The sequence below is a fragment of the Cyanistes caeruleus genome, chromosome 13, assembly GCF_971803275.1.
Source record: "Cyanistes caeruleus chromosome 13, bCyaCae1.hap1.1, whole genome shotgun sequence".
Taxonomy (NCBI): Eukaryota; Metazoa; Chordata; class Aves; order Passeriformes; family Paridae; genus Cyanistes; species Cyanistes caeruleus.
The window spans coordinates 2,749,298-2,777,262 of NC_141713.1; the positions used below are offsets into that span (position 1 = coordinate 2,749,298).

At 47.3% G+C, this 27,965-nt stretch overlaps 2 protein-coding genes across 16 annotated transcripts in view; one reads left to right on the plus strand and one right to left on the minus strand.

Annotated features, from left to right (window-relative positions):
* Window positions 1-27,965, plus strand: part of PCSK6 (proprotein convertase subtilisin/kexin type 6) — a 91,598-nt gene that overhangs the window by 12,345 nt on the left and 51,288 nt on the right. For 4 of the 13 annotated variants that reach the window (XM_086848780.1, XM_086848775.1, XM_086848783.1 and 1 more), the window contains exon 3: window positions 21,595-21,707. The gene's annotated coding sequence lies outside the window, so the exon portion shown is untranslated. Of the gene's footprint in view, window positions 1-20,140; window positions 20,246-21,594; window positions 21,708-22,291; window positions 27,249-27,965 lie in introns of those variants that run through there. The other 9 variants (XM_086848778.1, XM_086848774.1, XM_023933827.2 and 6 more) reach the window with 6 other exon arrangements.
* Window positions 1,136-27,817, minus strand: PLEKHO2 (pleckstrin homology domain containing O2). 3 transcript variants are annotated; one of them, XM_086848802.1, is made up of 6 exons: window positions 27,615-27,817; window positions 23,075-23,227; window positions 16,775-16,891; window positions 9,824-9,928; window positions 7,840-7,938; window positions 1,136-5,536 (listed from the first exon to the last, which is right to left on the minus strand). In XM_086848802.1, exons 1-6 carry the CDS (start codon window positions 27,621-27,623, stop codon window positions 4,304-4,306), a joined length of 1,716 nt encoding a protein of 571 aa, XP_086704928.1. In that variant the 5' UTR covers window positions 27,624-27,817; the 3' UTR covers window positions 1,136-4,303. The 3 variants fall into 3 exon arrangements, with proteins under 3 accessions (XP_086704928.1, XP_023789596.2, XP_023789597.2); XM_023933828.2 differs by lacking the exon at window positions 27,615-27,817 and having other exon boundaries at window positions 23,075-23,398; XM_023933829.2 differs by lacking the exons at window positions 23,075-23,227; window positions 27,615-27,817 and adding an exon at window positions 17,195-17,348.

Here is a 27,965-nt window from a genome sequence, read left to right on the forward strand (position 1 = left end):
TTTTTAATAGCAAGAATAATTAGTCATCAGTGTAGGCTAGCTCAGGCTGTAGTAAATCTTTTGGCCCCCTGGGACTGGAAGAGATCTTTTTGCTCCTTTTCAGTTGCAAATGATTGAGTTCTGTAGGATCACAGGAAGGAATCCAAGACCTGCATTGTCTATTTCAGAGTCTATTGCACAAGACAGTCTCTTCGAACCAGTAAACCATAACTATCCACTGAATTAACAGTGAGTCAGGCAAATTATTCATATGGCAATACTATGTATGTTTTCTTTTGCATTCTTTTACATTTTTTTATTGTTTCACATAGTGCTAGACATTTCCCTTCCTTATAAACACCAATTTCAGGCCAAAATGTGATGTGTTGTATGTTTTCTCAATGAGAAGAGAGTGCCTTTCTCTACAGCTTATCTGTAGAAATCACCCTGCGTTTTGGAGGTTCCCTTGAGGAACAGCCCCCTTCCCAACTAGGGGTTAGAGAGTTTGCTAACCACAATTTATTAGCCAAATGAATGTTCTTATTGTGCAACAGGATGGCATGTACACTTGCACTCTACCCTGCTTCCTTGTAACTTTTGAATCTTACTTCTTACCTACTTTTGACCAATTTCTGACCTGCTGTTGCAGAGGGGAAGCAGTCACTGAGATACCACCCCCTTCTCTTGCTGCAGCTTCCTGGCATCTGGGTAGAGAGAAAAGGCTCTGGTGTTGCTCACCACCAAGGGAACAAGTGCTGAGTGGGCTCCACATTCTGTAGACACCAGTGAGTCCACATGAAGGCGTTAAGAGCAGCCCAGCCAGCTCTGCTGGAGACTGAACTTGGTGAGGTTATGCTTCCCACTGCTTTCCAGAAGGAAATCCTGGCCTCAGCCATGCTTTCTGGCCAGGGCAGCCAAGCTGGCAGGCAGGGATGAGTCAGGAACTGCCCTGTGCACAGCAGCAGCTCCAGCTTTGTGCTAGCTGCAGCACCAGCGTTTCTCCTTCCTCCTGTCTGTGGTTAGCACAGCACCAAGCTCACCTCAGCCTGACCACTGCCTGTGCAGCATTCCCTTCTCCAGAGCAAAGCCTTCATGTGCTGCTTCTGGTGGCACTTCCCTGCTCCACTTTAGGACAAAATGGCTCTGAAACAGCAGATTTTTAAAAGGAGGTTTTATTGCCAAATCTCAAAGCTCTTTACAAGCAGGAGACAAAGCGCTGCCTTTCCACGGGCTGCAGCAGCTGCTTTTCAGATCGTCATCCACACTTGCTCACTTGCAAACTCGCTTCCTTCCTGTCACAGACATGTAAACTGGTGGCACAGCCCAAAACACAGACTCACACTCCAACACTCCAAGCCCAGAGGGTTTTCAGGCACAAAACCCCCCAGCCAGGAATTAGATGCAAATTTAAATGCATGTTTAAAGGAAGATTAAAAAAAAAAGTGCATGGTGGCAGGATGTACACTGAAGATGGGAGTTGCCATAGAAGGCTGGATGTTTTAGGATGAAACTGCTAAACCTATTAGAAAAAACAGTTAAAACCAAGAGTCTCTAACATAGCATTTGCAGCAGTAAAGTTACTGGGTAATACAGAGATTCCACTTAAGTTATACCTATTTACAAGACATAATACAAATCTAGTAAGATCTGTTAGTACAGCATATACAGTAATTAGCTGTAGGTTGTAAAATGATTTAATTTGCCCATTTCCTAACAGGCAGAGGGTATTTATCTGTTAGGATTCCTACTGATTCAGTAAAATGTCAGACATTTATTCATTAAAATATTGAGTATAATATAAAAATATACAGTAAATATAAGCACATCCTGTAGGTTTGGCTGTAACAGAGGGGGATGTCTGGGTATTTTCACCAGCGTTTTGCCAGACGAGTATCCACAGAACACACCACCACAAGAAAACACTGGGGAAAGCAAAAACATTCATGTATAAATTAGGGGACTGAGCTACCCCATAAGCTGTTGTCATTCTCCTGGATTTCAGTGCCAGGCTTTGATTTGCCTGTCCTGAAGTTTAGGATTGGCTTCAGCTTTGGGATATGAACCTGTAGCCAGAGTTTGCCTTGGTTTGTGTATACTCCTGTTAGTGTGAACTGGGTTTTCCCCCATCTATTATTGTTTTAGAACTACATCTTGCAAAAGCCTGCCTGCTCTCTGGAGCTGATGTCTTTCGACTTCCAGTGCACACCAGGTGCTGACAGCTCACATTCATACCACACAGTGTTCGGTAAACAAAAGTGCACATGCAGAAAAATACATTTAGATAGCAGATAGGCACTGAATATTGTCTGTGTTCTTAGCCCTTGTCCTAAGTGTGTCTGGAAAGGTGAATATGACCCATAGTTCACATTGAACCCACAGCAGCAAATGGCACAGGTCCAGAGTGTGCTCCAGGCTGTGTACCTCGGGGTGGGCTTAGGACATTGGAAACTTCTTCTCAAAGCAAAGCACCTGAGCCCTGAGTGTTTGACCATGTAGAACTTTCCATGTGACAGAGTAACAAGTGAACTCCCATACAACAGCTATGGCTGTCTTGAGAGGAGGACTCGCTACCAAAACCAAGGCTAATTTAATCAAAAGAGCCAAAAGCATCAGTTATGGTTGCTGTCTTGCTGGCTCCAGATGGTGGAAGCCAGGGTACTTGGAAGCCCAAAGCCAACCTTTCTGTGCTCAGACCTGAAGTACCTATGTCTAGGCTAAGAGGAGGCTCAGATGAAACTTTACTACTGCTGCGGGTGGTGTTTGCAGCCCCCTGCAGACTTGTGTGACCTCGGAAATTAGAAAAAAAAGAAATGGATGAGCTAAGAACAAAGTGCTGGCAAATGAGAGAAAAGACTTTAGGTAGCCTAGTCTTTAAAACCAGACTAGGGAGATTGCCATTTTCCATGTTTCCAGAGCTTGGCTCAAGAAAAGGAGAAGCCCTCTGGGATGTCACACAACTCTCCTCAAAGCCACTTTTGAGAACAGAAGAGAGGATACAGCAGCAGTGCAAAGACATGATTTTGCCACTGCTGTAACCACTAAAGACCACAGGAACTGTGGCTGCTCCTAGCAGGTGGATAGGGAAGCTGTGGGAATTCTGCTGGAGCCTTCTGCAATGCCATGCTTACACCCTTCTGTAGCAATGCATGTTTATTTTCATATACTTAAGTCATTGGGACCAGCCCCAAAGTTTTGTGTGCAAAATGCCTTTCCCTCCATGTGTGTCAATCAGAGAGATCTAGGCCAAACCATGGCTCTCCAGCTGGCCAGGACACAGCAGGTGGAGAAGGGGGATCTCATCCAGAACCACTGTCTGATGTGCATGCTCCTGTCAGTTACATCCCAAGACAACACTAATGGAACACACATCCCCAAAGCTTCGTGACAGCTCTCCTAGGAAGCTCCTGGTGATCTCCTGGACACAAGTTGTCCAAATGCCTGGCTATTTGTTCCTAACAACACTGAGGGGATTCAGAGTAATCAGATAGGTACGGTCCTCAATAATAAATGTGCTATCCTGGTAGAAGACACTTTCAAAGGCCAAGTGTAATCTCAGTTTCCTTATTAATGAAAGAGGAACAATCCATACTTGCCTGGCAATGATGCTTTGAGACTTGTGTTCACTGATGCAGTGCTTAGCACACTTAAAGCGCTGCAGAGCTAGCCTCAAAGTGCCTTCATACAGCTGCTCCACATCAGGGACTCTGCTTGGAGTCAGGAATTGGCCAGTTTGGTTTGCCTCTGTGTGAGGTCACTTTTTAACTGAAGATGTGGTTTTATGAGTATCTTTGGAGAAGATTAAATCGTTTATCTTTACATTCCTAGGTGTCACTGGGCCAGGTGGTCTGGGAATGCCAGCAAGCGAATAAACGCTGACTACATTTATCCTTAAATGATTTAACTGGGAAAACCAGATAGGTGCCAGTGTAATCTGGTATTTGCTTGTCTGTAAATACAGAGAGACAGGGGCTTTTGCTGGAATAGCCATTATTCTCCTTTCAAAAAAATCTGGCTTGGTCTGATTACCAGTGAGTTTTAAGGCCTGATCCATTGAAAGGACTTTGGACAGAATCCTTAAAGAGCATTCACATTTTTAAAACTGTTCACTGTCCTGTAACCTTCTGCTGTGCTAAGAGGATTAGAACCAGACTGGTATGTACAACATGAAAAAAGAAAGATGCTATAACTGAAAGCTCAATTCTGTCCCACAAACATCGTGTGTGCACAGCAAAACACCATCTTTAAACACTGGCCTAGCAATGGTACAAATCGTAAATGCAAATGTTTAGCTTTGATTTTGGGAAAGAAGTCTTTGCAGAGTGTGTCAGGGAGCACTTCTTCTATAAAGAGTCACTAGATCCTTTTGCTTTTCTTTCTGTTTCTCTGTTCCTTCTTTTTTCAGTTCTCCAAGACCTTTAATTTCTTGCAAAACTTGTGAAGCTTGCCGAAGCTGTTCCACTGCCTCATTGAGCAACGTCTCTGCCATCACTGGGGGTCCATTCCCCTCCTGGGCCTGTTCCAACCCTTCACGTAAAACCTTCTGCAGAAGCTTTTCTGCTTTTTCCCTTTCATTAGCAACTTTCTCCTCCATTTTAGCTAAGCATTGATGGGAATCCTTTGGGAAACCTTGGCCTGGAAGTGCTCTCCGTTTATTTTTGGAATCAGAGAGCAAGTCTCCCAGAGAAGAACAGCGAAGTTTGAGACCTGAAGTGTTTTCTGTAGAATCTTTCTTCTCAATAGTTGATTTTACACTCTCATGGTCTGTTTCTGTAGCTAAGGAAGTCTCTGTCCCTTCTGCTGAAGTTTGCTGTTCCTTCTCAGCTGCGGTCCTCCCATTTCCTTCTTCTGTTTCAGCTGTCAGGGATGTGAACTCTGCTACCTCGCTGGCTGTGATCCCATTCACTGGGGGCTTGGAGCTGCCAGACTCCTGCTTTTCCCAGCCCCCAGCTTCCAGGTCACCATAGCTGGAGTTCACTGTGGCAAGCATTTTCTCTGGCAAAACCTTAGGAGGAACAGGAGGCTTTGAAACATCTGCAGCAGCAATCTCAGCCAGGCTGTCTTTGCCATCATCTCCTGATGATTCCAAGTCTTCTGTCTTTTTAGGTTCAATGGTTGGTTGGTCCCAAGCTACTTTCAGCTTGTCTGGCACACTTTTAGGAGGTGGAATTGGAGCTTTTGATATAACCCTGACCTCAACGAGGTTCTCCTTGTTCTCCTCGCTTGGTGCTTGGGATTCTTCCACATTCTCCTCTGCACTTAGAGAGTCCTCTTCCTTGGCATTTACGCTGTCCTTTGATATGATGCCTTCCTTAAGATTCTTATCTGGAGGCAGTGGAGGAGACAGAGGTTTTTTATGTTCCTGGTCAGGGACATTGTTCTCTGCCTCCTGGTTTTCTTTTGAGCCAGTGGGTTTTGTAGGTGGCATAGGGGGCTTTGGAGTTTCTTTTTGAGGTGGTTCATTGTCATTTTCACTAATAGTGGAATCAAAGGTCGGTGGTCCATTGTCGACTATATCCAGATCTAATCGCAGGATACCATCTGATGTACATTTGGCAGCCTGAAAAACAAGAGAGATAGTTTTCAATATCATCACTGATCCTGTGTTTCATCCTTTAACTTCAAGTTAAAGTGCAAAATCCTCACAACCAGCATAGCAAGCTGCTGCTTAAAGCTGAGAGAGTTGGGGCTGTTAAGACAGGAGAAGGGAAGGCTTCAGGGAGACCTTAAAGCCCCTTCCAGTGCCTGAAGGGGGCTTCTGAGAGAGCTGGAGAGGGATTTTTCACAGGGCCATGGAGTGATAGGACAGGGGCAATGGCCTTAGGCTGAAAGAGGACAGGTTTAGATTAGCTATTCAGAAGAAATTCTTCACTATAAGGGTGGTGAGGCCCTGGCACAGGTTACCCAGAGAGGCTGTGGACTCCCCATCCTTGGAGTGTTCAAGGCCAGGCTGGAAGGGGCTCTGAGTAACCTGGTTTAGTGAAAGGTTCTTTGCCCTCACAGATGGTTTTTAAGGTTCCTTCCAACCCAAAACGCCCCTTGATTCTAAGAAAAGCACAGAACTTATTTTACTACTTCCTTTGAAAGAAACGTCTTAAAGCCTGTTCCACAATAACCTCATTTCTTGGTTTTCCTGTGGGCACTGGTGTTAAGCTCTGCCTTTTATTCTTTGTCCTGTGGGTAGTGGGACCCCTCTACCCCCTTCATTTACAACATGCCTCCCCAAAGGCTCCCTTTTCTGCTTTTGAGCTTGCCATAAAGTCAATCTTTAGATCGCTTGGCATGGGATTGTAGTCCTGTTGCCTTCTGCTTGGTTCCTCCAACCTAATGCCATCCCAGCCTGACCAGGGCCAAGCCTCAGCTGGTTAAACTTCCTTCAGACACAATTCTGTGTGCAAATCTCACTAGCAGGGAGGTTTTCCTAAAAAGGATGGACTTAGCAAAGACATTGCAGTGTGTAAACTCAGTGCCCCACAGGGAGAACTGTGGTGACAGTTCCTGTGTGAGGGAACCCAAAACCACACGAAGGCATAGCTGCAGCCAGGGCCAGGCTCCTGCAGTGCAATAAATTTAGTTAAAGTCTCTCTTTGTCTATCCAGCCCATCAGAGAAACAGAGGCAAGCTGCATGCTGGCAGCTTGGCCCTGACCCATCCTCACCTGGCCTGCTTTTAACACTGAACATCCATGTTCATACCATTTCCTTCATGAATCTGCAGCCAGCAGCCATGATACACATCTTTCTGCAGGCTCTATCCCCTCATTCCTGCTGCTAAATTTGTAAGTCAGTTTCCCCTGATTTTGGCTGAGGGTAAGAAGTCTTAGAGGTATTAACCTCAGAGGTATCTTGTGAAAATAGTGACCTGACCAGGGAAGAGAGATGTTTTTAGTGGGGAAGAGGTCCCCACCTTACTGAACCCATATTAGGCAACAGAATCCACACTTCATTGTTGCTGTGACTTTTGTCATGTTTTCTTCTGCGGTTTTCTGGAGGATGGGAATCTATGATTCATTCTCATGCATTTCTCTGGGAGAGACACTCTCCCTCCATTTCTATGCAAAGTAAAAAGTCTCAAGGTATCTAATTTTCTGCACAAGGGTCATCTGAGTGTTGTGCAGGCACATAAGTCAGAGTCTTGGAAGTCTGAAGAAAGAAGGTTTGATTTAAAAACCTTCCTTGCTTGCGATTAATGCTCTGCTAAAATATCAATCTGTCTGTAGAAACTTTTTCATAAATCACAGGAATCAAACATTAGTAAGAACCTCTCCCCTGGAAATGAAATCCAAGTTTGGTTTTTTTTCTTTTTTCCCTTTTTTTTTTTTTTTTTTTTAAGAGACAGACCCAGAAAATCAGTTAAAAGTAGACAGGTTAGTCTATAAAACTGCCTGGGAGAATAATGGATTCTGTTTCAGACCTAGGGAAGGGCTTGTAAGCTTGAAAGCTTGTCTGCTTTCCCCAGTTAGCTTAATAAAAATACAGCTTCTCCCCATGCACCATGCAGTTCTTCTACCTTTAGACCACTGTGGCTACAAAATTATAACATCTTTGGAAATAACTATAGGAGCTCCTGTCTCTTCTGATGAAAATGAAATTCTAATGGCTCTGACCAGACGGTGAGGCAGCTTATGAGTTATGAAAAGCTAAATATATGGTAACATGTTGCAGCAGATAGAGATCTATGGGAACTTGGAGCTTCATTGAAGAGGTGCTAGCACAGTCTTTCCTGCAGGAAGTTGTTTCCCTTGTTAGCTTTCTCTGGGCTGTGCATATCTGGGGTTTCCCCTGGGGTTTGGTACCTGAGTGGAAGGAGCAGCTCTGGTGATGCCAGCTGGTGGGATGGCTCACTCCAACAGGGTGCACTTACCTCCTTTAGGTGACTTCTTGTGGGTGGCCGACGTCCGTGGGACACCTTCACCCTGTCCCGAGTCACATGGTCCAAGGAAAGGCTCTCATCTACTTTCACCTTTAACAGGGGGAAGAGAAGGGAAACAAAAGAAGGAAGAGAGTAATTAATTTCTCAAGATATGTCTATAAAGTTGTCATTGTCACACATGAAATGTTGAAGCATTTGGAGAATATTTCACCTTTAGTCTTTATCTCAGAGCTCAATTACAGCCTGCCTGCAAAGCCCTGCATGTATGTGATGGATATTTAAGGTCTCAAGGTTTGCAATGGCTAAATTTCTCTCCACCTAAGAGGCAGAGAAAAAAGGACATAAGGAGCTTTGTCCTCGCTGCACCCTGTGCTTGGACCAGCTCCTGCATGTGGCAGAACACAACACCAAAAGTGCTGTTTCCATCTTAGAGGTGAAAGCTCATTAATAACTGTGACCTGACTGTGAACTGTATCAGCAGCACTTTGTTACAGCTCTTCCCTTCTACAGCTCTAATGACTGCAGGATGCTGAAGAGAAGGTGTGAGCAGTGACCTGGATTAATTGCAGCTCCAGCTGAATTAACAAATTTATTTCCTGGAATCAGATGAGAAATCCACTGCCTCACACTCCTAAAGAGGGAGGTCCCAGTGCCCTGACAGGTATTTCTCTGTCCTGGCTCTATGACCATCCACCCACACTGTGGCGGCCAAGGGCTGGAGTCTGCTCCCCATGGAGGGGCAGCAGTAGTGACCAGGGACACTGGAACTTCTGTGTGTCCTTGGTACCACAAGTTTGTACAATAGGAAAACTGGCAAGGGTGAAATAGGGATTTGAAGAGAAAAATGGCTGGTATGGCAGAGTGGTTTTTACAGTTCCTTCAGGGTACAACAGATAATCCAAGCCAGCTGAGGGCTTGACCCATTAGTCTGTGCCTGGCCTGTGTGGAAACACTTTAAATCTGAGCTCTGATCCTTATTGGAATGACTGAGAATTAGAGGCTGGCTTGCTCTGTAAGGAGGATAACCCACAGGGCAGGGAGGTGATCTGAGATTCCACCTTGCTGTGCTGCTGAAGAGTGTGCAGAGTTCACTGCCCACTGTACCCATATGCTTTTGCCCTCTGCTGAATAAAAGCAAAGCCTAACCTCTCAGAGTTTACACCTCTAGCACTGTATCTACACCAGTTGGCCCTTTTCTCAAAACTTTTACTCATTGCTTTAGTTTCCTCTGCTAAATGGAACTTGCTGATTGCTTTGTCCCTCCTTACCCTGCTCGTTTTCCCTTGTGTCGTTCCCATGGTGGTGGTTTTGTTCATTTCCTTTCAGTTACTGAAAGAACTGTAGAAGAGATGCTGCTCCTTTGGTTTAGCTCAGGGCTGATTTACAAACTAAGAGGGAGCAGGGCAAGGTTAAACAGGCTCTAGGTTGTGCAATTTTCATCCTCTTCTCTGCGCAGCAGGATGAGAGTAGAATTTGAAAGTGCAGGGGCTAGCTGAGAGGCAGGCAGGTTTGGCCAGGGCCCTGGAGTAACTTTCCACCAGACTTTTCTCCAGACTGCAGGCAGAGTAGCTGGTGGACTGAGTCACTTCAGACTTTTCCAGTCCCGAAGACTGGGCTATATCCTAACTAAGTACACCCATTTCCAGGCTGCTTGGTGCTAAGGATCATAGCAGCATGGGGAGGATGAGTCCCTCCAGGCTGCATCCCAGCTCTACACAGCTCAGTGTTGTAGCTGCTTCTCTCCACCAGCCGCTTCCATTGGGAGAGGGGAACTCCCAGAAATCCTCTGATCCCAAGCTCTGAAGGGGAGGAACCTGCCCTACCTTGCACACCACCTTTCTCTTTTCTTAGACAATGGCTGACATGCAGGAAGGATGGGGAGAACAGGAGTTCAGGCAAGTTCTGCTTTTATCTAAATGAGCCATGGATGAGAACAGACACAGAAACACAGGAGTTTGAAAACTATTTCTCTTACCTCATCAAATACTTTGTTTTTTCCTCTGTTGATCCCTTCATTAAGAGCTTTTATCCATGATTCCTTTTCTTCCAAAGTTGGAGCTTGAAATTTGATATCATGAACCTGCAAGAGCAGAGAGAGAATTTTTGCCTGAGCCTTCCTCGTCAGGACCAGAGGTACCTCTGAATCACGTCAGTTTCTATATAACATCCAGTTCTAGCCTGTGTTTAAACTACAGATTCCTTTGTGCCTTGACATAGCTCCCATGAACAGGGTTTTGTTATGCTGGACAGTTTTTTGTTGTAGTTTTATTTTGGTAACTACTAAAGTAGTAAAAAAAGTTTCTTCCTTCTGCAAAACACTTGGAATAACTCTTGGAGCATCATTGAGTTGTACAGCAAATGGTCACACTGCACAGAGTCAGACTGAAAGTCCAAGTCATACTGGATGGTGGAGTAAAATACTTTATCTCCCACTTCTCCCAGAATACAAGGAATGGGAAGGCTGCATGCAGTGGGCTCTGCCTGCTTCCCTGTTCCTCCGGCTCTGCAGAACAGAACTGATACAGGAGTGTGGGGCACTGACATTGCCTGCTCTAACACTGACCCAGCTGGGCACAGATATGATGAGGCATAAGAGCAATATAAGTGCAAAATTCACCCTATCTTTTTCTATTTTCAAATGAAAACCAGCAATGAACACTGCAGACAGACAGTCTCTGGGGTCTGAAGAGCTGCCCCAAGAAGAAGGAAGAAGAGCTGGCCATATAAGAGGGAACTGGCAAGAAGTATGGGTCACAAATAAGGAGGGAGGATGGGTGATTGTATGGCCTGTCCTCCAGCCAGACAACTCTTCCCTTCCTCCAGGACAGCCCCATGGCTTTGCTCAGTGTTTCCAATCTCTTCTTGCCCACAGCAGGGACAATAGGCAGGGAGTTACTTAATTCACTGCTGTTTTCTCTGAGCACCTCAGCAATATTAGGCAGCTTTGCCCCAGACTACACTTCAGGTGAGAGAAATATCATCTTCACTTTACAGGTGGCTCCATGGCAGACCAGCTGGGATCCAAATTGCTCCATGTGGTGCCCTAATCCACACTGCACACAGGAGAATACTCCTGTGCTAAAGGACATCAGCAACATTGCAAAATGAAGCACTTAAAAGTTAGACACTCCCAGTGTTTCTGGGCTGTAGGGATGTCAGCCTGCTGTGTGTGTTCCTCCTAGCACTGTCCCTAAAAACAGGGTGGCACTTCTTAGTGAGTTATTCCATCATGTGTTTTATCCTCCTGGGTCAATATGTCTTACTGATTTCACTCTGCTCCAGCCCTGCCCTGAAAACAGAATTACTGATTCCCCTGACAGTCTTTTTTTCTTTCCTATTTATCACCACAGTATCTGGGGGGCTTCAAAAATTCCTTTTCAAAGCAACTGAAATTATTCACCTCTTACAGGTGGAGAAGTAAGCTACAGAGAGGCTTGTTCAAAACACAGCCTTATGGGGGTTTTGCCTGGAACAGTTTTTTGGGGTATTTTACATCCTGTAGATACTCTGCACTTTCCCATTGCCTTTAAGAGCAGTTGTAGCCTCAGCCTTTTTGTAAATGAGGCCCCACATTCCAAACTCACAGCAGTGTCTATATAAAACAGGGACTATATTAAATGAGGGGACAAAGCTAATGGTGACTGACAGTCGAGTGTTCTTAGCAGCTCCCTGTTCATGGCACAACAAAGCACAACTGTTCTGTGTCTCAGCAACTTCTGAAGGGACCATCAGAAATTCTGCAGAACTAAAGCCTGATCTCCTTACACCCACTCTTGCTGTTAGAAACAAAATGTTCTTCCTTTCTGTATTTATTTCTCGTGTCAATGCCTTGGATTTACATCACAGCTGCCAAGTGCCAGACACTCACAACCAGTATGGCAAGCAGGGAGTTAAGGAGTAATCTGGGGAAAGATTCTTTATTCCATCAGTTTGCACGTAAGGTGACGGGACCACATGCCTTCCTGAGAGTTCAGAGGGGAGGTTAGGGCCTGACCCACAGCCCTCTGGAAAAAGAGCCCTTTGTCTGGGATGCAGAAGGGCCACTCTAACCAGGGAATGTAAGGGAAGGCAAGGCTCCAAAACAGAGCAATGGCCAGATTTTGTTTTAGTCCAAACTGGCCTGGTTTTGTGTGTGCTTAAAAACTTTTTTTGTTTGGAAACGATTTTGCCCCAAAGCTTTGTGATTATAAAAGCTTATGAGAAAGCTCTACTTGTGAGCAGCTGAGCTGCTGCACTGCCTGGCAAAGACCTGGCAGCCTGCACCAGGGTTTAGAAATCTCCGTACACGTTGTTCAGGGGAAGGATTCCTCCCTCACTTCAAGCTTCCTCTTCCAATGCCACTTTCTGTGCCTCATTCCAAATAAAGCCTCCCAGACTGTGACTAAGCACTGGTGTCAGCAACTCTGTGACAGAGCAGAGCAAACCTCAGGGGGTGGTTCCTCATTAATGAGAAGCTGAGACTCTGGCATGCAACCCTTTGCCATCAAATGCAGATCCAGTGGATGATGAGAGAAAGGGAATGATGGTGGCATCAGAAGGGAGCTGGGTGAGGGAGAATGAGCAGCACAGTGGGACCCATGGGGCAGTGGCAGCCTCGTGTTGCTGCAGCCCTGCTCCCTGCTTGCACAGTTCCCTGGGGCTGTGACACAGAGGGACAGGTTCCTCCCAGCGCCCAGGTATCTTAGAAATTTTTTCTCTCTTTATAACACACCCACAGACACCAAGGCAGAGTCAGGCTGCTGGAGCTCCGAGGCTCATGCTCAGGCTGCTGCCAGCCACAGCCTCTTTGCTGCCTTGCTGTCCCTGGTCTGTCTGCATCCATCTGTGGCTCCTGTCCTCAGCCAAGGCACTGGGGAGAGGAAGCTCATCCAAACCGGGATGAGAGCTCTCTGTAAAGCAGGAAGCTGCAGAGGAGAGGCAGGAAGAAGGTGGTCTCAGTCCTGCCTGTCACTGGGACTCTGCACAGTACTCTGAGATTCCCAGGCTCACAACAAACAAGGAACAAATTAATTTCTCTTGTCTGTATCTTTACTCATTTGAATATTTACACATACCAGCAGATGTATCTAAAGATGGATATTTCCTACAAAGCAGTAAGCAGAGCCTGCTCTCCAGCAGGAATAAGGCAGAGAGTCAGTGACACCAACATGAGAGGGCAGCGGGCAGGGTAACACATTTGCACTCCTTCTTGCTAAGCCAGCTGAGACTGAGTCACGCCATAAACAACAGGCTGGTGTGCCAGGAAAAGCTGTCATGGCCAAACCTAGTGACCATTGTAAGCCATGAATGCAGGCTACACAATTTACTGACAGTTACTCAGAGCACAGCACAGCCAGTCAGCTCCTGCTGAATCACTGCTGAGATGTCAGGCAACAAGAGCTCCCACACGGCTCACTGTCTGTGACGGCAGCGGGCACTGGCTCCCCCATTGCTCCCTGTCCTCCCTGAGACATCAGTCTTCTCCAGCACTGACAGTCTGATGGCAATGCTGAGCCTGCTGTCCAGGAAAGAGAAGTGTTCCTGGGGTCAGTCTGCTGTACCTGTGCTAAGTGATTTACCAGACAAGCTCTGGAGAGCTGTGTAGCTGCAGTTTAAGACTGTTACCAACACTTGTTTGCTGAGCAGATCTGCTGCAGACACAGGTGACACAAACCTGTGCTTGGTCCTTATCTGTTTCAGTGTAAAGCCTGGTGGGGCCAAGCTAAACTGGACTGTGAATTGCCTGTGAAATGCTGCGGGAGATGTGTTCCCTTTTGCTGACTTTTGGTACAGGGTGGTCATCTCCAGCATAAACTGGAGCAGAGCTGGGTCAGTAACATCTTAAACTACCATGAGTGCAGCAGAATCTATCTGCCAGATGAGGGGTCATTTCTTGCCTTCTTCTACATGACTTTGTCAGATTATATCATGAAGGGGAAAGGAGAAGACAAGGGACTCCCTGCCTATGACAGAGAGGTTGAACTAGGTGATCTTCAAGATCCCTTTCAACCCAAACCATTCCATGTTTCTATGAGATGATTGTCAGAGGATTCTGATGGTTTTCTGTAGCTGAGCCAAGAGCCACATTGTCCCTGGGAATAATGCAGCATCTCTGCCAGACTGGCAGACCCCAGGAGCAGACTCCCCCAAGGCTCACTGCCCAGGCTGGGCCCACGGTGAAGGCAGTTCCAGGTACCTCAAAAATTCATGGAGGGAAAAATAAGCAATGCAAGTTTCCATCCCTGACCACAGGTGTGAGGATGCCTGGGGAGCTGCAGGACTTGCTGGTGGACTCTTTCCTTACTACCATCCTCTTCCCAATATTAATACTTCCCTGCAGCTGAAGCTTTTCAGATCCACTGAACACCAGACTTGTGCCAATCTTGGTAATTTTCACAGTTTACACCAAGCATCATTTACATTGTTTTTTTGCATTTTGAGTAGTTACATTTTAAGGTCTCCAGGTCAAGGCTGCTGACCTTTCTTAGAAGCCCAGCTCTCTGCAACCAAAAGTTTTCATTTAATTGCTGTGGATGGAATGAAGCATTTGAGATTTCTAAGAAAAATGGGGCTTTTGCACATTGCCAGCTTCCTTCACTGAAGAATTAAAGCTCAGGGGGTAGTGCTTTCTTTCAGTTCCATACCAGTGCAGGCATGTGACATACTCATATTGTCACAGCTTAACAAAAATGTCATCCTTGTGAACAGGCCAAGCAGAATCTGGGGTACATTCATCAATGACCAGTGTTTAGCAGGACAGCTTATTTATTCAGGTGCAACTTCAGCTGCCTAGTAGTTTTAACTGACTGATTCATCTCTGCTCAAAAATATCCCATCCAAAAATTAAACTGAGATTCCCCTACAACTAAACTGGGCTCCCCATATTCAAGACTTGTGCACTGGAACAGAAATGGCCTTTCCTAGCTTGTTCCTAAGTCCTTCCAACTTGTTCCTCAGCATTACGCTCAGGAGAGAGGGTGAAAAGAAAAAAAAGCCTAGCAAGATGTGGCAGGGCTTGGCAAGCTGGCACACAGGGTGATTTTAAACTGTGGATGGCAGCAAGCCTCCCAAATGGAAAATGTTTAACTGATATATATCACCACAGCTGCGATTTCAAAACAGAAGAAGGACAGTTGTGTACGTTGGCCTTCTAATTGAAGCCTGTGCTAGCATCTGCCAAAGTATGTTGTGTGTCAACACCCTCACCAGATTCCCAGCCAAAAGAGGGGCGGGAGGGGAGCTACAAACAGGGAACTTTTCATTTATAAAAGCCCTTCCTTTCTCCAAAAGAGCCTTATAAAAAGTAGCCTCTATCTAGGTCTCCACTGAATCAGTGGCATGAAAAACAGGGTAGCTGTAAACTTGCCAGCATGCCAAAAGGATGAAGTTACCCTTTTGGGCACAGTTTGGGCATATTTTTCTCATAGCAAGAAATGAAAGGTTTAGGAACAGGTCTCAGACCCTGTATTGATTCATGGAGCAGTGCAGAGATATATGCAGGTATTACACAATTCTCTCTCAGTAACATACCTGCAGATAATACCTGCTCCTATTGTGCTGCCCATCTCTGAGCACACAGGGTATTATTGGCCTCCCTGGGAATAGGTGTACACTTAGGATCACAGAATCCTAGAATCATTTGGGTTGAAAGAGACCTCAAAAAACAACTAGTTCCTGCTCTCCTGCCATGGGCAGAAACACCTTCCACTACCTCAGGCTGCTCCAAGCCCTGTCCAACCTGGCCTTGGACACTTCCAGGGACAGGGCAGCCACAGCTTCTCTGGGCACCCTGTGCCAGGGCCTCACCATACTCACAGGGAAGAATTCCTTCCTAATGTGTTCTGGGCTCCAGTGCTCTGCTGGAGCTCACTAACCCAGGGTTTTGGGGCAGGACAGTCCTTGTTTTGTTGTTTTGAATGAAGTTTAGCACAATGGTGCTCTGAACTCAGCTGGGGTCTTATTATATGAATAAACACTAAGTGACTGGAGTGAAATAATAAGCAACACTGACAACAAGGACTAAACAATCTCCATTTATTTAAACAAAATGGAGATGGGGGAATACAGCAAGTTGGTATTTTTTCCTGTTCATGTTCTATGGAAATGAATGTGTTTTTGTCCCCCAAAACTTCTCAGATTTGCATGGGGAGATTCAGTAAGAACTCTGAGGCCAAAAAAAACGTATTGAAATTAGAAGGCAAAGTGTGATACCCCAAAGCAACAATGAAGAATTCTAGCCCATAAGGATGCTGACATGGATAGCATGCAAGTAGGAGCTAAGGAGAACATCCAGAGATGTATAGTGATGATGAATACAGATAGGAAGTAAAGGAGGATGTCCTTGCATACACCCAGTGCTCAGATGGATGTATAGTCTCTTTGCAATGCCAGCCTGGTTTGCAGCTTCTGGATCTAACCAGATGCTGTGCAGGAAGCTACAGATGTAAGGTTTCATGAATTCTGCAAAATAAATCTTTTCTCCTAGGAACTGTTTGGCTGTAAGTAACTTTGCACTGGAGTTTCTCAGATCAATGGTTCAAACTCCAGGAACTGTCTCAGTACATGGATTGGAATTCTTGATTTCACTGGAACCTGGGCAAAGCTGCAGCATCTACAGGTACTCAGAGGACATGGAGGAACCATAGGGAGTGATCATTCTCCCCTTCTTGGGGAGTACTGCAAGAAAGAAAATGCTAAGGCAGGAAAAAAAATCAAGAGTAAAAAGTTGAGCCACAGGAAGACCCTTTCCCCACACAAGAAAGAAATCTACATGAGAGTGGCTTTCCTTCTTGCACACTGCAGACCCTTCACAGCTAGTGAATGACACAAGTCATTTCTCCCAGCTGCCAAGGAGCTCAGTCTCAGCTTTTCATCTGCTCTGGGCACAACTGGCCGGATCTCACTTTGGAGTTAGCAGACTCGAGGGCGATGAGAAAGGCAATCCTACCTTCTTACCCGGGGAGCGGATTAAAATGAAACGATTTTTCCTTTTTAGTAGTGCACGCAGCTCCTGGCACTTGTCATAACTCTCCAGTTCCACCGTTTCTATGCACTTCTGTTCATCCTGCAGAGAGGGAATGAAACATTATTATGAATAGAAGGCATTGAAATCAATCATAGACCATCAAATTCTGCATTTCTTCCCTCTGCAACTGTCTAAAAGCTCTTCTGCCTTAAAAATAACCTGCATGCAGACAGAAAGCCCCATAAATCAGGCTGGCATCTCATTAAGAAAATACCCTGGTCTTTAAGCTACAGGCCTAGTGGTCCACAGTGGCTGAGCAAATAACAGGTTGGGGACAGAAACACCAGTTTCTGCCATTGCTGTTGGCCTCATCCAGGGATCTGCAGCCAGAAGTGACACTACCTCCATCCCACAATGAAAGGAGAAGATGTGATTCTGCTTTTTCACAGGGAAGGTGACACAAGCATCACAATGGACCAAGCAGCCCCCTCAGGAAGCCTGAGCCAGAGCAGGGATAAGAGGGAAGCCCTGCTGCCACACTGAACTGGGGCAGACTGGTCTTCACATCACAAAGGTCAGCAGGAGCCACTTGTGATGGACACAGTCCTCTTGCAGCCACGCTCTGAGCTGTCAAAACACTTAGGATTGGAAATACAGCCCTGTACAGCCAGCAAAACTGTCTGGGCCAGCATCTCAGTGGGGAATATTTATCTCTGGAGTATCTCCACTGATGACTGCCGGCCGCGATCTTGGCTCATTTCTCCCAGTAACATAACTAAAATTCCACACGTGGTGCGTGGCTCGGTTCAGCTGCAGAGCACCATCCCTAATAGGAATCGCAGCGTAACACTGGGCAGATAATATTCTTCATGTCTCAGTAGCCCAGCAGAGACCAAAGCTCCCTTTTGCTAAGCACAAATGAGCAGTGAGTATCTCAGAGCAGTTCTTGCCAGTGAAGTGCTTCAGTCAGCATGGCTCATGAACCTCTCCAGTACCATCCTGAATTTAAATCGCTGGGCATAACCACCCCCAGCTCCGGCTCTGCTCCCAGGACAGCTCCTTGTGCCCGTGTCAGTTTGTATTTAGCAATTCCTGTAGCGGAGAAGGGGGTGTGGGATGAGGAAACATGTCGTAGCCAGGAAGCTGCTGCGTGGCTGGAGGCAGGGAATGGAGAGTTCAGAGGGAAGTGGGCTGCGGGGAATTTCCTCCCTTTACCACTTGACATTTAAGTCGCTGTGCAGAACTCAGCCTGCGTTTCAGTTTTTTTAACCCTCCTATCTGGGGATGGGGCCCGGCAGAGCTGATGCCGGTACACAGAGCAAGTCCTGAGCCACCGAGGGACGTCTGGATCTAATTTAGGTTTATTATTTTAATGACATTACTGTTTATTTCATTTAACACTGAGTAGGTGAATGTGAACTGGGAAAATGCATACTAGGAGGAGGAGATTAATCCTGCCCAAACCTAAAACCCAGCCGATAAAATCCTGCTGACGCTACCGGGCCCTTTGAAGGCTCCTGCTGCAATCCTGGTATCGCAATGTCACTGCAAAAGGACAGGGATGGAAATAATAACCCCTCTCAACAAATGACAGAGAAGGGTGAGGTCAGGAATACATGCCTCGGGGATGGGTGATCTCATCCTGGCCTTCGGAGGAAGACCGCCCACGTTACAGCCCTGCTGCACGGCCGGTGCAGCTCCCAGCTCCTTCCCTGGGCTCAGGATCTGAGCAGAGAGCAGCCCCAAGCCTCCTGCCCACTCTCCCTTCTCTCAAAAGCAGCTCTGTCCCCAGCAGAGCCCCTGTCACCCTCCTCGTCCATGCCATCCTTCCTGCCTCTTGGACAGGAACTCTTCCTCTGATCTTGTGCAAGCTGTGCTCCATTTCCTAAGGGCTGTGGAACACCAAGCTGGGGAACGAGGGGACTTGGCAGGGTGGAGAGATGTGGTTTTGCTGTGAGATTGCCTCTTGCCTTCCAGATGCCTGTCTTCTCCCTGGGGAGGCTTTGGGGAGTGTGACCCAGCCAGGGAACAAAGGCAGAGAGGATGGGGACATGCAGGATGCTGTCACCCAGAGATACCTTGATTGTTCAAGTTATGGCTCCTTCATCTCAGGGACCTGAACTTGTCAAGTGAATTATCCTCTTCAGGGAAAGCAGGAAAGAAAGCAGCCAGAGAAATAGAAAAATCCATGTATGAGGCAAAGGAAAAGCATCTGAGTTCAGGGAGCACCAGAATGGGGCTTTTGTCTATGTTTTACCCTTGGCAAGCAGCCATCCCCTCTCTGTGAGCCTACCTGGGTCACAAAGAGATCCTTTATGTCTCTCTGCACTGCTAAGATAAAGAACGAAAGACCTGACCCTGATGCAGGTCCCCAGATCCCTTCAGCCTCCTGGGACCTGGAGGACACTCAGCACCATGCAGAGACAAGGTCACTTCCAGACTCCTGCCCTGACACATGTTCTGGAGAAGCTCAGTCCTGGTACAGAATCCTTACATTCATGATTTAATGCAGAGAAACTATTGCATTAACCCTTCATGGAGCAGATCCTGTGACAAACATATCTGTGTCTGTTGGCTTGGCCCTTAGGAAGAAAGTTACTGAACACCTGGACATATTAATGCATGTGCTTAACCAAAGAATCACACTTGGCAAACAATTTCCTTAATGAAAAGTTTATAAAAAGGTGGGGGGAAAAGACCTGAATTTTTTATTTATATGAAGGTGTAATTCCCAGCAAAAACCTTCTCACTGACACACACACTCAGGGGCTGAGCCCTTCCATTCAGTTTAAATGTCTAGACCTGAAATAATAATTTTTTTTTCTCTATTTTAGGCTCTCAAAATATTAACAAATTTGGGCATACCTTGCTATAACTTTACCAGGGACAAAATGCAGGTGTTAAGTGTCCAACTGTTGAGTGCTAGGTGGATCCTCTGGTCTCTAGAATCTAGTAGGATTTTTCCCTATACATAATACACTTATAAAGAAACCCTAAAACAACAAGAAAACAGCTCTAAGCAATAGCTGCACTGTTTAGGGGATAAAAAAATCGAAACTCAGTGCTGATGCATTCTAAACCATGAAGTGATGATACTGATCTGTCTAGTCACCTTACATAGGATTGCCTGGTCTTCAGACACTCTCTGTATGGTTTTTATTGTCACAAGAATATGCAGAGGCAAGAAGACAAGAAATCCCACTAGAAAATAACCTGATTGGTTCTGCACAGACCTGCACAGCAGTTTTTTGGGATCTGAGCACCCTGTATTTGCATCAGTGCCTCCTTTCCTGACATTTGGGTATGTAACATACAAACAAAAAGTTGCTTAACTGCATCTTCATTTAGGTGAGGGTACAGAGAGTGCTGTAGATGGAGGCTCAGCAGAGAACAAGAAATCCATCTCCATTCTCCATCCACTGAAAGAATCTTGTTTCACCCCATCTGTTCCAGGTAACACAATAGTCATTTGCCACTTGCCTTCAGGAGGTGGCTCTGCTTTAAACCAAACCCAAAGCCTGACTAGCAGATGCAGCTTGGGAAACACGTTCCCAGGGCAGGTCAGGAGCACATTCCTGGAGATCGCTACTGATGATGATATATGGTATTTGTGTGCTGCTCAGACTGTACTTCCCAGTAACACTGTACAATGTTCTTTTCTGTATCTCGTGTTGGCTCTCCCCTCTGCTCTTGTTTTGCACCTAAACCTCAGCTACAAGTGCAGCCAGGCTCATGCAACTGCAGAACAAGATGGCCTGCATAAGAAACAAATGCTAAAGGCAACATTAGCACCTTTTTTGTGAAGGGCTGGACATGGGAGGGACTGAGAAAAGCACACTGACTCTCAGGCACTACTCAGTTCCTGGAAATCTGATGGGCTCAGACCAGCTGAAATGCTCAGCCTCCAAACCTGCCTGCCCACATGGAAGCTGACCACCACCCCCCCCCCCGTTTAAATCACATAAGTCTAATTTAGGATACTTATGGAGAGATGCCTTTTATTCCTGTTGCCTGAGGTTTTATCTCCTTTCTTTTTCAGCAAGCACTGAACAATCCCATTTGTAAATGTTTTGGCCTGAGGATGGTCTGGAATGCTGTGTCCCTCTCCAGGGTCACACAGAGCAGATATGTGGAGAAGGTCCAGTGGGAAAAATGGCACCTTGAACTCCAGAAATGCAAACCACCATAGCACACTGCACCACAGACTCAGCTCAGATATCAGCCCTTCCCATCTCAAAGACTTAGTTCCCCATTTGTAAGATAGAGACAGCCACACTGCCCTGACTCACATTAAAGGAAGATAAATACAGTAATAAACATGAACTGCCTCAATTCTGCTGCAACAAGACCCCTCCTGAGTGCAGAAAATTGCCATTTCCTTTGGTTTCCCTGTAGTAAGTCTGCACAATCACATGTTATCCTATTGTGCTACCAGATAATTTTGCAGCAATTTCCTCTCCTAAGACATTTGACTTCACTGTAAGCCAGTTTAATAGCCTATAGATATTAACATGATCCCTTATTTACAATAATGGGACCTTGCAGCTACTGTAGCTTACAGATGCAATTTATTACAGGATGTTACCACAATCCGCAGGCTACCAGAAAACATTATGCCTGGTTGTTACAAATGCCATTTTCCTTGTTGAGATAATAAAATAACCCTTTAAATGATTGGGATTTTTCCTTCTTCTGTATGTCTGTGAAAATTAATCTTACTTTAAAAGCCTCCTTTTCCCTTGTGGTAATGAGAGCCTCTATGTATCTTGTTTTTTTACAAAAAACCTACGTCATGCTTATAGATTTTGAATCTTCAAGTTCCTGAAACTTCAGCTGGAGTCAACAGGTGTCCAGGGCACTGGGAAATGAACTACAGAGAGTCAACAGTTTGCAGGACCAGGCTGCATCCCTCAGGGTAAGAGAACCCCCCCCTTGCTTTTCCTGCCTTCTGAACTGCTCATCACCTGACATTGACTGCTCCTGTCATTATTCTTGCACTCTTCATGACATTTCACAGCTAAGAACAAATGACACCAGAAAGCTTTGGGACTTGGGAAGAGCAGGAGTGTTCAGCATAAGGGAAGAGGTAGTACCCTTTAACCTAAATTGTTTATAACAAATCTTCTTTATTAGGCAAGAGGATGTTTTCAAAAAAGAGAACTGAACTCACTGTCAGTCCTGCTGTTCCTGAAACTACAGCAGCAATGCAGCTGCTGAAACATTTCCCCATTCTTCTTCCCTTGACACACTGCACATGAAGCTTTACATGGTTTTGCTTTTATATCGTCCTGATGCCCACACATGACCCAGATCCTCTTGGGCCAGATACCTCACCTCACAGGCACGTGGTCCTTGGGCAGACCACAGTCCCCCACCCTGCTGCACACACAAGCCGCTGCAGGGCTCAGACCGACCCACCCCTCATCTCAAACCTCTCTTGGTTGTAGTTTGTGCTCTGCACTGTAATTTCTAATTTTTGGGGAAACTCTGCTCTTACAGAAGCTGCTTCCAGCCCAGGAACAAGGGCTTGGCTCAGGACAAAGCCACCTTTGCATCCTGGCAGGACCAGCCCTGCACTTTTCATTCTTCTTGCCTGAAAATGCAGGACAGATTCGGCTTGGCTCTTATTCCTCATTTGTTTGGAAGCAGCTCTAAGTACGGCCATGAACTTAAGGCATGCAGTTTATCTAGGGAAGTCCAGGACAAGGCTCCCAGGGGTCCTTCGCTCAGAACTGGCTCAAGTAAAGGGAAAAGATGAGCCAAATCCAGACTGTCTGTGCTTAAGGAGGACAGCAAGCACTCACAATCTCACTCTGCATCCTTCAGTGGCTAAAAGAAACCCTGAAGAGTCTGGCTGGCAACAATTTGGGCTGCTTGAGGGGTGCCAAACAGCTGCAGGGTTGCCTGCCATTCCCTCAAGTGGCAGGTGGAAAGTCAGCCTGCTGCAATCACTTTTATCCTTCAAAAGCCAAAACCTCATTGCACATATCCTGCTTCCGCCTAAAGCTTTGCTCCGTTCACCTTCTCACAGGATGTCCTGCCCCCCCATTTTTTTATTTTGGCAAGGACTCTGTCAAAATATTCAGTGGCTAAAATATTTATAATATATAATATATTTAAAATGCAGCTGCCATCTCTTTTACAGAGTTTACCCTTCCTGGAGATAGCTGGAGAAGCCCTCTCAAAAGGAATGTCCTGGAGGGAAGAGTAAAAAAGGGACATGCATGTGTCCCCAGGGGTTTGTTCCTGCCCCTCATTCAAGGCCATTAGCTGTGACCATACCTCATCCTCGTAGACCACGAGCTGTGTTTTCCGTAGCTGGATGTAACGATCCTTCCACAGTCCCAGGAGCCCCCCACTGCTTTTTTTAATCCAGCCATATTTCTCTGCGGTTGGAGCACACTTTGGTTTCTCTGACACCTCTTCCTTTGTATCCTGCAAGAAGACATAAGGAGTTTCCATCATCAGAAAGCCATCCCAGAGAAGATTTTGGCACCCACCAAATGTGGTCCCTCCCCACCGCGTTACAACGGGAGACTGGCATCTTCCAGAGGAAAACTCAACCAGCTCCCACAGGACTGGGAAGTGGGCACAGATCCCAGCCATCCCTGGAGACTCTGTTGGGAGGGCAACAAGTCCACCTTGTTCCTCTGCTCCCCCACGGGCTCTGCTTCCCTCTCTGGGGAGGTACTCCTTGCTCACTCATGAAAAAGAGCAGCCTTCTCTCCCCTTTGCTCCTCCAGCTTTCTGATGATTCCCAGCACAATGGATTCTGCTGGCATCAGTAGCAACACTCATATTTCAGTCCAAGGCCACTTCTGCAAGCTTCTCTTCTAGGCATCTGTGCTTAGTCACCATCCCCACACCAACTCCTGTGCACAAATCCATGGCATGAGGGACAGGACTTCACACTGAAATGTTCCCAGCAGGTTAAAGATGAAAGCTTTCCTCCTCTCCAGTGCACTGAAGAGCCATTGCAAAGGCAGGATCCCTGTAGCCCTCCCTTGGAGCTCTCTGATGCTCCCCACACCCCATGGCCCCCTCAATAAGCCTCTTTCCCCAGAACAAGGCAAGGGGAATCCCTGGCTGAGCCAAATCCCCTGGCACAATCACCTCATCAACCTTGTGATTTGTGAGGAGAAGCCAAAACCAAATCCTCCAACCTCTTCCCAGGCACCCCACTGTCCCCCACACTCTGTTTTCTCCATGCCCCCACATGTAACAGCAGCAATCCTGCTGCAGAGAGCTGGCACACAAAAAGAGGATCTGTGACAAGAGAGCCCCAAATATCCCAACTGCACAAACTGGACCAGCTGGAGCTCAGACATCTTGTTTCATAACATGAGAAAATCCCAAGTGCACGGAACAGAGTCAGAGCTGGACACTCCCATAGCCAGGACAGAGCAAGTGTGTGTGGACAAGCTTCAAAAATTTGGAGGAGAGCCTTGCTAACGAATCTGTTTTCCTGCACCAAACTCCCACTGAACACACCCTTGGACAGCAGCTTTCATCAGGGTAAGCTCTTATTCCAAAGAAGGAGCTCGCACCCATAAAAAGAAAAACAGCTTAAACACCCTGTGCACCCACATTTATTCTGACCTCCACTAAGATCTGGAAGGGGCTAGGCTTTGCTGGCAGGCTCAGGTGCAGACTGGGAACAAGAAACTTAAATAGTGTTTCACCTGAAAGAAAATTGGGCTGAAACCTGTAACAACCTTGGTGCCTTTTGTAGAAGTTATTTCAGTTGTACTGAGTTGCATCTGAAATGGCCACAATACAGGATGACTGAGCATCAAAAAGTTTTCCGGGAAATGGAGGGACTGTGTAGGGTGGGTTTTTTTTAAACTTGACTTTTTAGGTTGCCAGGAAGTCGAATTCAGTTGAGATCTGCGACTTCAGCAAACATCAATTCCTGCACAAATACAGACCTGCTGGTTTCCTGATCAAGAACCCTTTTGATGTCATTTTTAGATAATTGGGCATGGACTATAACCTCCCTCGTAGCACTTGTGCATGGATGTAGCTGTATGAAGAGTTTATTCAAGTGAGTCCTAACCAACAACTGCTAAAATGTTTTTACTCGTTAGGGCTTTTTTTTTTCGCTTGGCAGGTGAATTTTTGCTGGGTTTCTTTTCCCTCACCTGGCAGAAAGGCTGAAATCACATGGTAAATATGTCTTTTTTTTGCTCAGCAGAGCAAAAACTAGTCTGGTTTAAAAATAAAAGTACTCCTTGTGAAGACACAGCACCTAACATCTACCGCTGAAAAACGATCTGCCCCAGCAGAGCTTGGGCTCATGTTGGCGCCTCTGCACAAGGCACAGCGAGGGCAGAGATGGTTTAGGGTCTGGCTCTCCAGCCTTTCAGAGACTGCCACATCTCCTTGACATTGAAGGGTTGTCTTGGAGTTCCCCAGATCACTCAGGAGCCCTGGGTGGAACCCTTGCCTGAAAGGAGCCATGCATGGGGGACTCCTCCATACCAGACAGGACTTCCTGTTGTGCCAGCACCTGGGAGCATCCACATGAGGATCCATGACTCCAAGCCCCACCTGAGCAGGAGAGGGAAGGTGAGGGAAGATGCAATGAGATGGAGAGTGCTGGTCTCAGCAAGTGACAACAGCCACAAGCAGAGGGCTCTGCCCCTTGTACTGCACATGAGTCACCTGAGCTGCCTTCTCCATTCCCTGATACAAGGCAGATGTGAGGGGTGAGATCCAGCACTCATAGGGATGCTGAGCTTCTGGGCTCTGGGTCAACAGCTTCCCCCTCACACGTACCCTGCACATCCCACGAGGGGGGACAGGTGCTGTAATCCCTCACCTGCAGCTCAAGGACATAAAAAACCAGATGATTCAACTGGGAAGTTTGTTCCTGCAAGAAGCAAGAAGTCTCAGAGATGGTGCCGAACATTTTTGAGGATTATTTTTATGCCAGCCCTGCCCCAAATTGGCAAGGGGAGGGATGGGCACCAGCAGCAGGCCATTGTGTCCATCCTGTGTTCTCTGCCTGCAATTCCACAATTAAAATGGGAACATGACACAAAAACATGAGCTGCTGTTGTTAACTCAGCTATATACGAGCATTTTACAAGAAATATTAAGATATCCTTCTTGGGATCTTCTTGGGGTGTATTCGTTCCTGTGATAATTCCATGAGAAGAAGCCCCCTGACATCAGTCAAGTGAGCCAGTGTAAACAAAGGAAAAACCAAGTTATCCCCAAGCTGGCTCACACCAAAGGCATCGCTCCCCAAACCGACCCATAGGGGCCATTTTTGCATTTTATATCACGGTGGCATTAGAAGTGAAACATGAGTTCCACTCCTTCAGCTTGGTTTAGCCTCACATTTTGCAGCTCAGCAGAGAACACAAATCAGACAGGATGGCTTTTTATTTAACAACTAGGCAGTTTTTTCTCCCCTTCCCTGCCCTGTATTTTATGGGCCCACAAACCCACACAGTCTTCATGTTTTCCAACAAAACAAACCCCCAAGAGTTGAATTATGGTAGTGCCTTTAAAATTACACAGAGCACAGAAGTGTCTTAGCCAGTTACATCAACTTCATTTCAATCAAGCATCTCACTTATCACACACTCCTTTCTACCAAGGTGCTGATGAACAACTCCCAGGAGACAACCTGCATCCCCACGCATCCACTCTTTTTCTCCTTTTCCACGTTATCTCCCAAACCTTGCTGACAGCACTTCCAATTCTCCCCAGCCTGCTGAAGCAGAACAGTTTGTTTCACTGGAAACAAACTGCTCAGATCCACGTGGAACTTGGGGAACATCCTCTGACACCCCTTCTACAGGCAGGAGGATTCATGTGTCACTAAAAATGAGAAGCCCACAAGATGGTCAGTCAGTGCTAGGGTAGGTGCGAAGCCCCTTGGGCTGCCAGCTGGATGCAGTTTCTCTGCTGTGGATTAATTTCATGGATGCCAGCAGATAATAACAACTCTCAGTCACTACCAACTTGGGCTGCTTTGCTGTCTCCCTGCTGTTTTAAAAGAGCTTTCATTCTTGCCACAGAATGTTGGGAGCTGAAATAGGGGGATGTGAAGGGGGAGAGACAAGCCACAGCTACAGGGATCGCATGTACCAGACAGAGCCTGAAGTCCTCCGGCAGTCCGTCCTAGGAGTTTTCTTTGTGCACGACCAGCAAAACCTCATCCAAGGAAAGGAAGCAGGAATAATTGTGTGGCCAGACGAGAGGAGAAAGCGACCTGTTTAACTTGCTAACAAATTTGTGGCATCTTAATCAATCCTCACAGGGATGGATTATTGGGGTGTCTGATCCCATGGACATGAAAACCGTGTGCAGAAGAAGCACCACTGCCCTTCTCTGAGTTAAACCCGTCCCAGACAGAAAGGAGGAGCAGAACAGAAGTGGGGAAGGCAGGAGGTGCGCAGACATGTCCAAGCTGGCGATCTGACCCAGGCTCGGCTCCAGCAGGGTAGGACAACACCCCAGCGGGAGTCACTCGGGGTGGCACGAGCACGCGTGGAACCAGCGCGGGGGCAGCCCCTCCCGGCCGGGTCCAACATCCCGAGGGCTGCGGGGATGCGCTTCCGAGGCTCTGCCCGAGCCGCTCCGGGGGCTGCTGGGGATGGAGAACCCCCCACCCCGCCCCGCGGTCTCCCTCGCTGTCCCCCGGGCGCAGCGGGGCCGGGATGTCCCAGCGCCGGCGAACCCCCCAAAACACCCCGAAGTGCCCGGTGCGGTCCCCCTGCCGCGGCAGGCGCTTCTCCCGCCCGGCCCGGGGGTCCCCCCTCCCTGTCCCGGGGTCCCCCCTCCCTGTCCCGCTCCCGGCCGGACTCACTTGCTCCATGGCTCCTCGCCGCCCGCTCAGGGGCTCGGCCGCCGCCCCGCTGCCCCGCTGGGCTCCGGGCGGACGGTCATGCCGGGCGGGCCGGGGGTGCCGGCCCGGGCCCCGCCGCTCTCCCTCCGCAGCAACTTCTCGGGGAGCCGGAGCCGCGGCAGCAGCAGCAGCAGCACCGCCGGGTTTCCGGCGGCTCCGGCGCTGCCAGCGAGGAGGCGGGGATGCCCCCGCCGCCGGCCCCGGCCCCGCCGCCGCCTGGCCCGGCCCCCCCGCCTGGCCCGGCCCCGGCCCCGGCCCCCCCCCACCCGCCGTGGGGCTGGGAGCCCCCGGGATGGGGCTGAGCCTTGGGGA

Excerpts from the sequence above, each read along its gene's own strand:
- PLEKHO2 (XM_023933828.2), bottom strand. The coding sequence starts at position 23,398 with ATGGCTGGGATCTGTGCCCACTTCCCAGTCCTGTGGGAGCTGGTTGAG. Across the intron at positions 9,929-16,774 it reads TCCGCTCCCCGGGTAAGAAG|GTTCATGATATCAAATTTCA; the intron begins GTAGGATTGCCT and ends CTGCTCTTGCAG. Across the intron at positions 7,939-9,823 it reads AAAACAAAGTATTTGATGAG|GTGAAAGTAGATGAGAGCCT; the intron begins GTAAGAGAAATA and ends CCCCTGTTAAAG.